Consider the following 12,951-nt stretch of genomic DNA (forward strand, 5'->3'; position numbering starts at 1 on the left):
TTCCTTTTTTCCCATTTTGTATGTAATACATGCTAAATAATGTGACAGAAGTTTAAAGTACTAGTGTCTGCAAACCTTTGGATAAGAATAAGGAATCACCCCTGAAGTTCAATGGACAGCTAGTCTAGTCAACCAGTGAAATTTAGGCACAATGAAGGATGTATCCCAAAACATCAGGTGGAGAATGATTGAGGAAGATATCCAAGGTACATCTCTGGACTAAGCAAACACAACAAAAATCTTGTAGTTATTCAGTACAAACCTATGCAATTCTAAACAACTTCTTGATAATAATATCATTTATCCATTTATTTTTGTGTTTGAATGTCTTTGTCAGAATATGCACCCACATGTACATTGTGTGTCCAGTTAAGAAAACTGTCAGATCCCTAGAACTAGAGTTACAGATGACTGTGACTTACACCAAGTAGGTATGAGAATCGAACCTAGATACCCTTGAGAAGAGTAGTAACTGCTGAGCCGTCTCTTCAGACCAAATTCTAAACATAAGATTAATTTTTAGACAGAAATAATTAAAAAAAAAAAGACCTAAATTGTGTCTTAGTTTCTTTTCTGTTGCTGTGATAAATGATTGAGAAATCCAACTTAAATGAGACAGGGTTTATAGCAAGCTACAGCCTGTGCCAGGACAATCACAGTGGTAAGAGCTTGAGAGAACTGTTCATATCACAGCCACAGTCACAAACAGAGCTCAACAGATTAACATAGATGCTCAGCTCACTTTCCCTACTCTTACACAACCTCACAGAGCTATCCACTGCAAGCTAGTCTTTCTATATCAATTAACATAATCAAAAAACTCAATGCGGATACACCGCCAGAGGCTAGACTCAATCTAAATAATTCCACATGGGTATGCCCAGAGGCTTGTCTCCTAGGTGCTGACAATTAATACTAATAACTGTTACAGCACCTTTAAACACTGTCTCCTCATAAACACAACTGGGAGATAAAATGAATACCCTTCCAAATTATCTTCCAGTCTCTACTGTATGTACCCCACCAAGGTGCAACACTGTCTTTTATTAGCTTGCTAGTCTTACCTTAAATAATCTTAAAGTGCTAGAAAGATAGCTGTTAACTTTACTGGTGGCTGATCTTAGAGGGGACCTAAAATCCATATGATGGCTCACAGACCTGATGCCGTCTTCTGATCTCTTTAGGAACCAGGCACTCATGCAGTATATAAACTTACATACAGTCAGTCATACATACACATTAATACAAATAAATAAGCTATGAAATGACAGTTGGTTAAACCTACACAAACAGAAGCTACTGCACCATGTTGTTTTACAAAATACAACCTGTTTTCTTCTGATATTCAATACCCATACATATAATCACAGATTAGCCTAAATGAGCTGATAATATATACATTTAAAAACACAATAATGATAGAGGATCAAGATTATGAGACGAAACAGAAACCTTAGACATCTATGAATCTTTTCTTTATTAATAATACTGTATAGTGAGCCTAGCACCTCACACATGCTATTTTAAGTGCTTTACTATTGAGCTGTATAGTCCCAGCCTGTCAATAACCACTAAAAACTATTTCCAAGCTAGGCGTATTGGTATAAACTCGCAATGCAAGCACAACCTGTGGTGAAGAGGAGAAAGCAGACAAAAATAGAAATACCTTTCTGAAGAATTAATGAGAAGGCATGTCATTATCTAAAATTTAAGACAAGTGGTCTTTGAACTTTCATTAGAAGTATATTTTATTTAGAAGTCAAGACATCCACTTGCTGTTATTAGAGATCACCGTGGGTACATTGTGAAATCATACTTCTGTTAGTTTAAAGGGCACATTAAACATCTCCAATAAAATGAAATATTGCTGGGAAAGACAGATGGATCAGTGCTTAAGACTTCAGGGCAATTGTTGCTCTTTCAGTTTCTAGCTCCAATGTGACAGCATCTGATGTGCTCTTCTGGATTCCAAAAACATTGCATGCAAGTAATATACAAACACACATGCAGGCAAACACCCATAAAGATAAATACATGTTTTTAAGTTAAAAAGCAAAGTAAATACTACCGTCAAATTAACTAGGTCAAATACAAACCAGTGAAGAAGTCTCATAATTCTGACACAAAGAACTGATCTGACCCTCTGGCCATCTCCTCTAGACCTACCTGGGATTTATCCTGCTCCAGTCTTTTCTTCTGTCTGACAATGTCTTCTAGGTGATATACTGATCTGGCAACAACAGGATCAATGTCAAATAAATCATGAGATGTCAGTGAAGTTTCCTGCCGCAGCATCCATTTATAAAAGGGCAGGCCAAGCGGAAGGTCCACCTGAAAGGGAACAGGCAACATACTTTGTCACAACTAGTTTGTAAGAGGTCATTTGAAAAGGTCAAATACTCTCCAAGAAAAAAAGCCATTTAGGAACTGTTTCTCTTTACATGAAACCAAGAGCCACAAATTGGGGCCCAAATCTCTGTCAACATTTTAGAAGTTAAAGAACCTATAAACTTTACCTGAGTACCTCTGAAACACTATGAAGTGTTTTGACTTTATTTTGAACCAAGTCAACTCAATACAATTCTACTTATGCATTTAATATTTTGAAATCAGAGAAGGCAAAAAGAACTTACTTAAAACAAAAAATTAAAATGACAGAGCTTCTAAAATAACTGAGCTGTATACACCTCTTTGCAGAGAATGTAGACTTGTGGGTTTATCAAATGAAAATGTCTCATTCATATTGATAAAGTAAGAAAATGTGAGAAGAGGAAATTAAGAAAAGTCCAGAAATATTCAAACCTTAATGAATACTGATCACTTGGTTTATTATGCAAGAATATCTAACAGAAATTCAATGAGTTTACCTACAATGCTCATAGCTTTCTTGCTGAATTAAAGTCTAATTGAATCCTGAAAAAAATTCAATGAATGCCGTCTTCATGTTGCCTGGCTCTGAACCCTGGCCACTAACGGAATGGGTTGGGTGCTGTTACCTCAGACACAGGACAGCCTTACATGTGTGCTACAGAAGCAGAACTGGCATTTTAAACAGAAGCAGCTGGTGCACACATTCACAATAGAGCAGCAGTGCTCTAACACACAGCACTGAGTACAGGGAACTGAAGTACTTTCACAGAACATTGTACAAAATTACAGATAAGCAAACAATCCTAAACTTACCAATCTGAAATCCATGATAGCCTTAGCCATTAATTTTCCTAAGAAGCGAAATTTCATCTTAACCTTTGCGATATGAGCCGGCTTAGCTGTCCTACCAAAGGGAAGTGCAAACAGGCCCTGGAGGTTTTGAATATACTTGGTCCCTTCTTGGCTTCCTGTAAAACGAACAAGTCACCAAATTTCAGATGAGATTTTCCAAAACAAAACAAAACCTAGTAACTAAGAACATTAAGAAATTCAGTATTCACAAAATTGGAGCAATGACCTCTAAGCTGGAAAGCCTTCCCACTGGATAAGTTAGAAAACAGGGGCAAAAAGAAATCAAAGGCCAAGAACACAGCCCCAGCAGAGACTAAGACGGAGGCCCCCTTACCTGATCTGAGTCATACAAACTGAACGGCTCACAGCTGCACATTACCTTTTGGATTGCTAAGAGTTACTTCTTCACCTCTCCAGAGACCCAAATCAGCCCTCTGTAGTTCCTGAGAAACAAGTGCATAAAACTCCAGTGTTGGCCCAAGACCTGTACCAACCTAGAAAAAATGAAATAAAAAAAAAAATCATTTTAGAAACTGTGGTGCCTTTTATGCCTGGCAACCTTTTGGTAACATGGACAATCATACAAGGTGTTTGTCAGGAAGCGTAAGAGATAGTTTTGCAAGATGTCCTGAATAGACATTCTCTGAGTCTTGGGCACTAGAAACCCTTTATCATTCCCCCAACCCCAACATTCCAATTGTATGGTTCAAAACTCTTGCTGCAGTTATCAATTTTTCCTTTAGAGAACAACAATGTACTATTTATACATGCTTATTTTTCTCTTTAAGGGAATTATGAACCTCAAACAACTCAAGAGCCATCTTCTCAGGAGAAGCCTCCCAATCTCCCCCAAACAATTAGTTTGGCTCTTTCCTATGACATTCTAGGGTTTTACCTCTATTCCATTACATACTTGCAAGTTTTAAATGAAGAGAATTATTTTGACTGCCTTGAATCCCCAGAATCTAACATACATTTAATAAGAATCTAAGAGTTAAAATTCAAGGCCCAAATTCATGTCAGGAAACAGAAGCTTAGATCAGTGGCCCCTATAGGTCCAAGGGTACACTGGAAGCCCAAGACAATTATCAGTGTTACCACACATGCACCCATGTGTGTCAGAACACAGCATTTCAGCGGTAGGAGTCAAGGTGGGGATCTGGAGCTATTTTTATTTAAAAATGAAAATTAAAGGTTCAGCTTCCAAAGTGTCTACATGACCGCACCATCATCAATATGCTTGGAGCAATGTTCACGGACTCAGCATTCCTCCATGTTCTAGCAAGATCCCACTAGTTTAGCGCATAATAAACAAAAGCAAGAAACAATAATAAACTTATGTCACAGTTCAAGATTATAATGTAACAATAATTGTTCAAGTGGCCACTCACTTACAAACCATGTGTAAATAAGAGATATTTTATTATTACACGTACTTTTAAAATGGTGCATACTATCGATCCTAAAAGTTGATAAAGTCTACCATATTAATTTCAATTTTCAAAGCAGTGACTGTTTGCGCCCAGAAAGTCATTCTGATTATATTCTACCCTTTCCACTAACGTCCGCATGAGTACCACCACGTAACCATAAGTGAGGACTCCAACGGAAATCTGGTAGTTCACCTTTGGCTTCTTATTCCCCACAATCTAAACCAGTATGTTGTGTGATGTTTTACTCTATTGTTTTTGAGGAGCCTACCACCCAGCTCCCAAATGAATCACACATGGAGGCTTATTCTGAGTTATGAATGTCCAGCCTTAGTTTGACTTCTTGCCGGCTTTTCTTAAATTAGCCTAGTTTTTAGCCACTGGGATTTTTCTTTTTCTTACTTCATGCCTTACTTTCACTCTTACTCCTAGCTTTGGCTGGTCCCTAGAGTCCTCCTCCCCTTCTCTCTTACTCCTCTCCTTTCCCTCAGTTCTCCCTGTTTATAACTCTCTGCCTGCCAGCCCCACCCATCCTTGCTCCTGTCCTGCTATTCTTTATCAGGACCATCAGGTATTCTATACAGGCAAAGAATCACATCTTCACAGAGATAAACAAAAGTCACATACCTTTATATTACCCAACACCAGTCACTACACAATATAAGCTGTTATGCCTTAAAAGCACATTCTAAACTGATGATTCTCTACCACCCTCTTTTATCTGATCTGCCTGAGGTTGCTGAACGGCCCCGTACACCAGTGTTCCTAACATCTTAAACACCACATTAGCAGCGAGTGATATTTCCTAAGAAAAGCTTTCTTGTTCAAAGGACAGCACATATATTTTTAACCACAATCTAATAGCTTACATAGACTATTCTAGTATCTCTACTTCCAGCATCACTGACCTGGACTCCTACTGCTATATCCTAATTACTATTACCTCTAGCCACCTTGATCCCATGAATAGCTGGAACACACTGCCTCAGTTATTCTGTTAGAACCATTGTCCCTAACAGCAGGGACTTGCTGACAACTCAAATGTCACCTTAGAACCATATTACCTACCATTTTTCCCAATGTGTGTGTGTGTGTGTGTGTGTGTGTGTGTGTGTGAGAGAGAGAGAGAGAGAGAGAGAGAGAGAGAGAGAGAGAGAGAGAGTCTTTCAAACTAAAGAAAACCACAATATTTTGCTCTCCAATTTCCAGCCACTGAAAAAAAAAAAGATTACACATGCAGTAACACGTGTTGTCCACAAGATGGCGCTCCAATGCCACTTAATTCCCTATTCACAAAATTATCCCCAAATGATCATAAGTCTATTACTTTCTCTTAAATGGTTATTTTTAAAAGTAAAAATGGATTTAAATTAAAGCATTAAATTCTACAGGTGCTACTGAACCGACTAAAGGAATACAACTCCCTCCTGAGGCTGGTCAGGAGTATTCTCCCCCAACATTCTACTGATGTAGAGTTACTTAGTTGGTCTGTCTTATTTCCATTTTTAAAGAGAGGAAAATATGACATAGTCCAGGAATAAAATTACAGAATAAAAGACTGTCTCAATAAAACAAATATAAAATCCAAAACAATAAAACAACAACAACTTGGCTTAAAATAGTCTTTTTATCTCAAAGTTAACACAAACCAGCATATTTATATGCCAGGCAATAAGTGTTATACATATTTTAATTTGCTAACCATTCTAGCAACATGATGTGATGAATATAATTTTTTCCCATGAAGTTGGATTTCATAACTTTTTCAGAACAGGGAAGACCTACTAAACACCATAAACTGCTGGGTTTTGCACTAGCAGTTCAAACCTTAACCCTAAGCAGAGTCAGTGAAAACAGAAAAGCTGTTCTGAACTCATATTAGGTCTCATTTAATTAAACAGTTTATGTATAGGTCATGCCTATTGTGTGTGTATCAGCGAATGCACACGTTTGTGCAATCCAAGTGTTCAGGTTTCAACGGACAATTTATGTCAGACATTTCTCTTTCCATCATGTGAGTTCCAAGGATCAAACTCACGTAGGCTTGGTGGCAAATGCCAGTCTTAGGTTTACCCCAGCTACAATTTGAAGATGAGAGTAAAAAAAAAAAAGGCCAGCATTTAGAAAAGAAAAACACTGGAGGAAAAAAAAAATAGAAAGCATGTTTAAACACACCTGGTGGTTCACAGCAAAGATTTTACAGTCTTACAAATAAAAAATTTAAGTACCACATCCTGTGAGCAAAATCTTTTGAGGAAAGATTTTAAAAAAAAAATCCAAAATAGTACTAAAAAGTTTCTAAGCTCATTAACTCCCTTCTCCATCTCCCCTGCCTCCAAAACTTTCAGATAGCACTTGCTTATGTCACTTGTCACCAAGGCCCAAACCCTTAAATCAAGTCCCAATGTGCTGGAAAATATTCCTCTTTCCAAGAGTTCTTGTCTTTGTAAGACAGGCTCAATCCCCTGCCTGAATGCCAATGCCTCATTCATGTGGCACCTATCTATACCAATCATTTTCAATGCCCTTTTGTTTTTGTGCTTGTGGCCATAATTGGGACCACTGACACATAATACACTTCTCAGTACACAGACCTCTGATTTATTTTGGTGATTGAAGGCTCTTAGAGTCTTCCAAGAAAAGTTATTATAAGATTATGTTTAAGAAAATGAGGAAAAAATAAAAGCCATGACTACAATTATTTGAATAGCTACTGGTAATACTGCAAACAAAACTATTAAACTTACAGTGTACTTACTATGATACAATGTTTTAACTCCACACACACACACACACACGTGAACTACAACTCTGAGGTTATTATTGCACTTCTATTACCCTCATTTTCACACAAGAAAACAGGAGCAAAGTAGTGGAGATTCAGTGACATTAAAATCATCAACCCCCGGATTCTACATGCTAGGAGGAGAAGACTGACTCCACAAAGCTGTCCTCTGACCCTCACACAGATTTCATTGCACACCCACCCACATGCCCACATATTCATACCCAATAATAATAAAAAAGTGCAAACTGCCTGTAATACCAGAGCTTAGGAGGCTGAGGAAAAAAAAAAAAAAAAAAAAAAAACCTAAATTCAAAGCTAATCTGTATTTCATAGTAATCACTCATCACAAAAAAAGGGATGGTGCCTTGCTTGACTCCATGACTCATTTATTATATACAAATTAGTGTAAAATTAGTGTAAAAATGATCACTGAATATGAGCTAAAATAATAAAACACAGGATTAAAATCTGAGATATCATTCATGGGAAACCTTACAATGTGTTTACATCTACATGAAAGAAAAAATGACTGATTAATGATAAGCTGAAAGTAAATGAGCAGCCATTTATAAATCCAGATAATGGTTGTTTTATTTTCTCAAGACAAAGTCTCTCTATATATCTGCCCCAGCTGTCCTGACCAGGCTGGCCTTGAACTCAGAGATATGCCTGCCTCTGCCTTCTGAGTGCTGGGATTAACTTTTATCTAGATGATAAAGCAAAACCAAACTAAAACCTAGTGAAAGGTCTGGGCATCTTCTCCAAAATGGTCAAGGAACCAACAAGCAATGCAAAAACGGTATGTTTTCAAATCATACCAAGATCCTACTACTAAACTCATTACTAATTGCAATTATTAAAATTGAAAAACCTGGTAACACCAAGTACAGACTCATAAAACACTGAAATAACATCAGAAATAACATCACTGGGAAAAGAGAAAAGCCTGTTACTTTACTGATGTAAAGTATGATAGATACTTCTTAATAAAATTAAAATATATTACCAAATGACTTAGTAATTGAGCTATATATCCAGGAGAATCACAAATATGTTTATTACAGAAAAGCTTGAGCATGAATGTTATAACATTGTCACTAACTCAAAAAAAAAAAAAAGAAAATGCCCCAATTAGATATTGACACATATTAAGCCATCTGTGAGATAAAATACACAAGAAAAAAAATGGAAAATTAAAACAACAACAAAAAACTATATAGCATGAATGAGGCCTGTATGCATGGAAGAAATGAAAGAAGAGACACAACAGCCACATTACTGCATGAGACTATAAATATACAGAAAAAAATTAAGAAGAATAGGAAGCTAGGCCATAGCTGTTATGGAAAGTCTTTACAGAGATGGATGTTCTTCACTTGCCATGGTGGAGATGGCTCCTGTCTGCATGCATATGCATATATATACATACTCTTGGAACATGACTTATCAATAAATTCAACTCTGAAAATGCAGTCCAAGCATTTCTGAAATAATGATTCTAAGAACAGCCTTTCATTTCATGAACATTATACAATTATGTATTTTGCATTTAAACCCTTGAAAAATGGAGAACTTAAAACATATCATTAAAGAGCAAGTAGACCAAATCTTTTTAAGGTAAATTTTCTAGCTGCCTTTCAGAATTACATAGTACCAATATGCACAAATGATATCACACCATCAAGGAGTCCAAAACTCACCTCATTTTCATACTGGATTTCTAACATGGCCCGTGAACTACCAAGGTCCTGCATCACAGACTCAGCTTGTTTTAGCAGCTCCTCTCTGTTCACAGTGCGCTAATAAAGGAAACGGATGTGAAGAAATAAGAAATAATGCTCCAGGTAGCACTTACTGCAGTGCAAAATAGATTTCATTGTCAGAAAATAACTCCTTTAAGCACATCCCTTAGGAAGGCTACAGTATTTGCACTGTTAAAACATTAACAAGTCCCTGAAACTGACCAGATTCACTACCCTCCATGACAGATTAGATTAAACAATAAAAAGCTGAGAAGACTCTCAGGTGAGCTAACCTTCCAAGACTTGGACAAGCTAAGCTGCAAAGAACACTCTCAGAGGAGAAAAGCTGCAAAGAGAAGTCAGGGAACAGAAGTTACCTGGGAGAACGAGAAACCAACTGAGCTGCCTGGAAGAGGTTTAGACCAATTGAAGAACCTGTTGAGTTGTCTGCAGCCTCCATGTTCCCAGCTTTGTCATGCATGCTGGGAAGGGCTTTGATAACTCAACCATCCTTTGAGTCATTTTTGCTTCTATAAGTAACCGCTCACCTATATTCCTGTAAGTAAACCTTATAAAACTCATCTTCATGACACTGGACTTTGGTGATATCTGTACTTAGTTCTGTTGTGGATTCCCTAACTGGCTTGAGTATATGTGTGCTGTGTCTCCCCAGGAAAAGTTTTGTCACACAAATGTTCTCCATGTATGAAAGAAAGCTAGATATAAATAACTAATATAACCTGACCCATGGCAAGTTTAGAAAATTAAGGTTAGGAAAAAGATCTTTGCTACTTTGCCAAACAGTGGTATAATTCAGGGCTCCAGCTACATGAAATAATCTTGGGACATTTAAACACTGATGATAGAGAAGGGGGTAGGAAGATGACAGAGGAGACAGGTAAGCTGGAGAACATCGAGGTTCTGCTACAAGAACAAGATGCCTCGGAATGAGAACATGATGATGATAAGGATAAAGACCCTGCCATGACTCCATCAATGAGATAAAGAAATGGCATGATACGCTGTTAAATACAACTACCTTGGTGTATATGTGTTTGTTTCTAATTACAACCCCTCCTTCTACTTTTCTTATCCCTAATGGCTCTTTGAGATAAAAAAAAAAAAAAAAAAAAAAACCTTGGAAGAGACCACAGAAAAGTCATGGAAGAAAACAAAAAGCAAACAAAAGAACAGTGGAGGTCAACCAGGCGATATTGCACATCTTAATTCTACCACTTGGGAAACAGAAGCAGGAGAGTCTCTGAGCTCAGGGGCAGCCTGGTCTACAGAGTGAGTTCCAGACAACCAGGGATACACAGAGAAATCCTGTCTGAAAACACACACACACACACACACACACACACACACACACACACACACACACACACACACACCAGTGCAGATCAAAAGGCTGGGATCTGTCTCACACACACACACATATACCAGTGCAGATCAAAAGGCTGGGATCTGTCTCACACACACACACACATATACCAGTGCAGATCAAAAGGCTGGGATCTGTCTCACATGAAATGGCATGGGCACAACTGCAAGCCAAGATTAGAAGCATGATAGATGATGAAGTCAGTAAAACTGGAGCTGACGGGGACAAATTCAAAATATATCAGGGATTCTGTTTCACTCCCTTCCAAATGGGCTGCCAGGCTAAAAGGAGTAAAACGCATCTAATACACAGAGAGTCCATTTTAAAAGAGAAGTTTTTCAATATAAAAAGGAAGAAATTAAGGTGTGTTAGTAAGATTCGTGGTAACTAAATGAAGGATGTTATTTCAGAAATAACAGAAGAAAAATAGTAACAGACAATACAGTTTCAAGAGGCTCATGGGAAAATATACTAACAGAGGTGGTTTTTTAAAAGATAGAATAATAGTGCTCAGCAATTAAGAGCGCTTGCTACTTGTCTCTCAGCCCCCACATCAGGCAGCTCAAACCTCCAGCTGAAGGGGACTCAGTATCTTTGCTTTTAGCCACAACCATAAACACACTCACAGACAGACCTGAGGATCAAGTGAAGGTTGTTACTCCACAGGCATAATCAGATGTAGTACTTTAGGTCTTGTCTTTAATTTGGAAAGCTCGGCATAAATAGATACTTATTTGTAGGAAATGCTTACCTTTTTTCTATCCAATCTAGGTGCAACTCTGCTGTCTTGCGAATCAGACTGGTTGATTTCTGGGTTGGTATCAAGCAATCTTTGCATTGCCCGGTCTCGATCAAATGCAGTTACATAAAAAAGCATTTGTCGGGTATCAAAAGGAAAGAAAAATGGGCTATAAAAGATAAAATACAAATTTACCATCTGTGTGAGAATCAAGAGACATTTAAAAAACATCAAGATTTATATTGAAAACAACTTGATATAATACACTACTGACATAACACCTTTAGTTCCAGGTCTTTGGAGGCAGAGATGAAGACGGCCAGAATATATAGAGGGACCCTGTACACACACACACACACACACACACACACACACACACACACACACACACACACAAATTCCTATATAAATATTTTTAAAAATCTTTAACCGTTTTGTTGCCATGGAGTTTTACTGTGCTGCCTAGATTGGCTATAAACACTTAGGGGAATAGTCCCTCCTAAAATTTCCCAAATGGAAGGGGCCTACAGGAGTATGCCAATACATCATCACACCTGGCTCTTGTTGAAATCACTAAATATTGAGCAATTGTATTCTATATGTCTTTCCACATGAAATCTAAAATTGTCTATCCACAACCACCTTAAACCTATTCTGAAGATTTTAGGGCATGCAAGCCTCCATGCCATGAGCTCAACATTCCATACTTCACATACAAAAGTTAATGGCTTTATTATTTCGTGATATTCATCATAGGCTTAGCATAAAAAAAAAAAATCACTGACAAGACAAGCAAGCTCCTTGTTCTCAAAGAATGAATCCTGCAGCCAAGACATTTCCTACCATGATTTTTTTTTTAAAAAATATTTATTTATTTATTATACAATATTCTGTATGCATGCCCGAAGACCAGAAGAGGGCGCCAGACCTCTTTACAGATGGCTGTGAGCCACCATGTGGTTGCTGGGAATTGAACTCAGGACCTTTGGAAGAGCAGGCAACGCTCTTAACCACTGAGCCATCTCTCCAGCCCCCTACCATGATTTTTAAGGGTTTGATTTTATTTTCCTTTTTGAGAAAAGCTCTTGAAACGTCCACCAGAATCTCTGCATTGTACAATACGGCAGCATGTAGAGATATGGTGAATCCAAGTGAAAAACTCAATTTCTAACTTGATTTTTACTAAGTAATAGGTCTAGTGTCTAGTTCAAAAACAGGCTCAGAAAAACCAAGCATCACTTTCAGGAAGGCAAAGAATTTTACTGCCCTCAGTCAAATATACTTCACTGGGTTTGTCAAGTTGTCAACAAATACTACAATATTGGGAAAGATGTGAACAAGTCAACTTCAACATCTCTATCACAAATCAAACCAAGACTTGTTAATACTTACAAAATTTATCAAAGGGACTATCTTACCAGGTTTTTCCTAGTTCAGTGAGCCATGTTGGGATGTTTCCTGTCATGATCACTAGAGGATCTTGAAGCTGCCTATTCGCTTTTGCCGTTAACTTACTGTTAATAAATTCACTAGTTGGAATAATCTCCTTGCACATCGCATTCTGTAAAATTTTTTAAAAAAAAGTTCAAATTCTAGTCATTTATTCATAAGTAGGTCAGTCTGTACAATTCACCTGTTTTTGCATG

General features: G+C 37.5%; 1 protein-coding gene across 14 annotated transcripts in view; it reads right to left on the reverse strand.

Moving 5' to 3' along the window:
• Window positions 1–12,951, reverse strand: part of Trip12 (thyroid hormone receptor interactor 12) — a 119,713-nt gene that overhangs the window by 9,049 nt on the left and 97,713 nt on the right. For all 14 annotated transcript variants that reach the window (XM_050154293.1, XM_050154305.1, XM_050154304.1 and 11 more), the window contains 6 exons: window positions 12,724–12,866; window positions 11,318–11,474; window positions 9,141–9,239; window positions 3,602–3,716; window positions 3,184–3,338; window positions 2,167–2,331 (listed from right to left, as the gene is read on the reverse strand). In XM_050154293.1, the coding sequence (XP_050010250.1) occupies window positions 2,167–2,331; window positions 3,184–3,338; window positions 3,602–3,716; window positions 9,141–9,239; window positions 11,318–11,474; window positions 12,724–12,866 (834 nt within the window). The remainder of the gene's footprint in view (window positions 1–2,166; window positions 2,332–3,183; window positions 3,339–3,601; window positions 3,717–9,140; window positions 9,240–11,317; window positions 11,475–12,723; window positions 12,867–12,951) is intronic.

This window comes from Alexandromys fortis, unplaced genomic scaffold, assembly GCF_014885135.2.
Source record: "Alexandromys fortis isolate MF-2015 unplaced genomic scaffold, M_Fortis_MF-2015_v1.1 scaffold_40, whole genome shotgun sequence".
Classification (NCBI taxonomy): domain Eukaryota; kingdom Metazoa; phylum Chordata; class Mammalia; order Rodentia; family Cricetidae; genus Alexandromys; species Alexandromys fortis.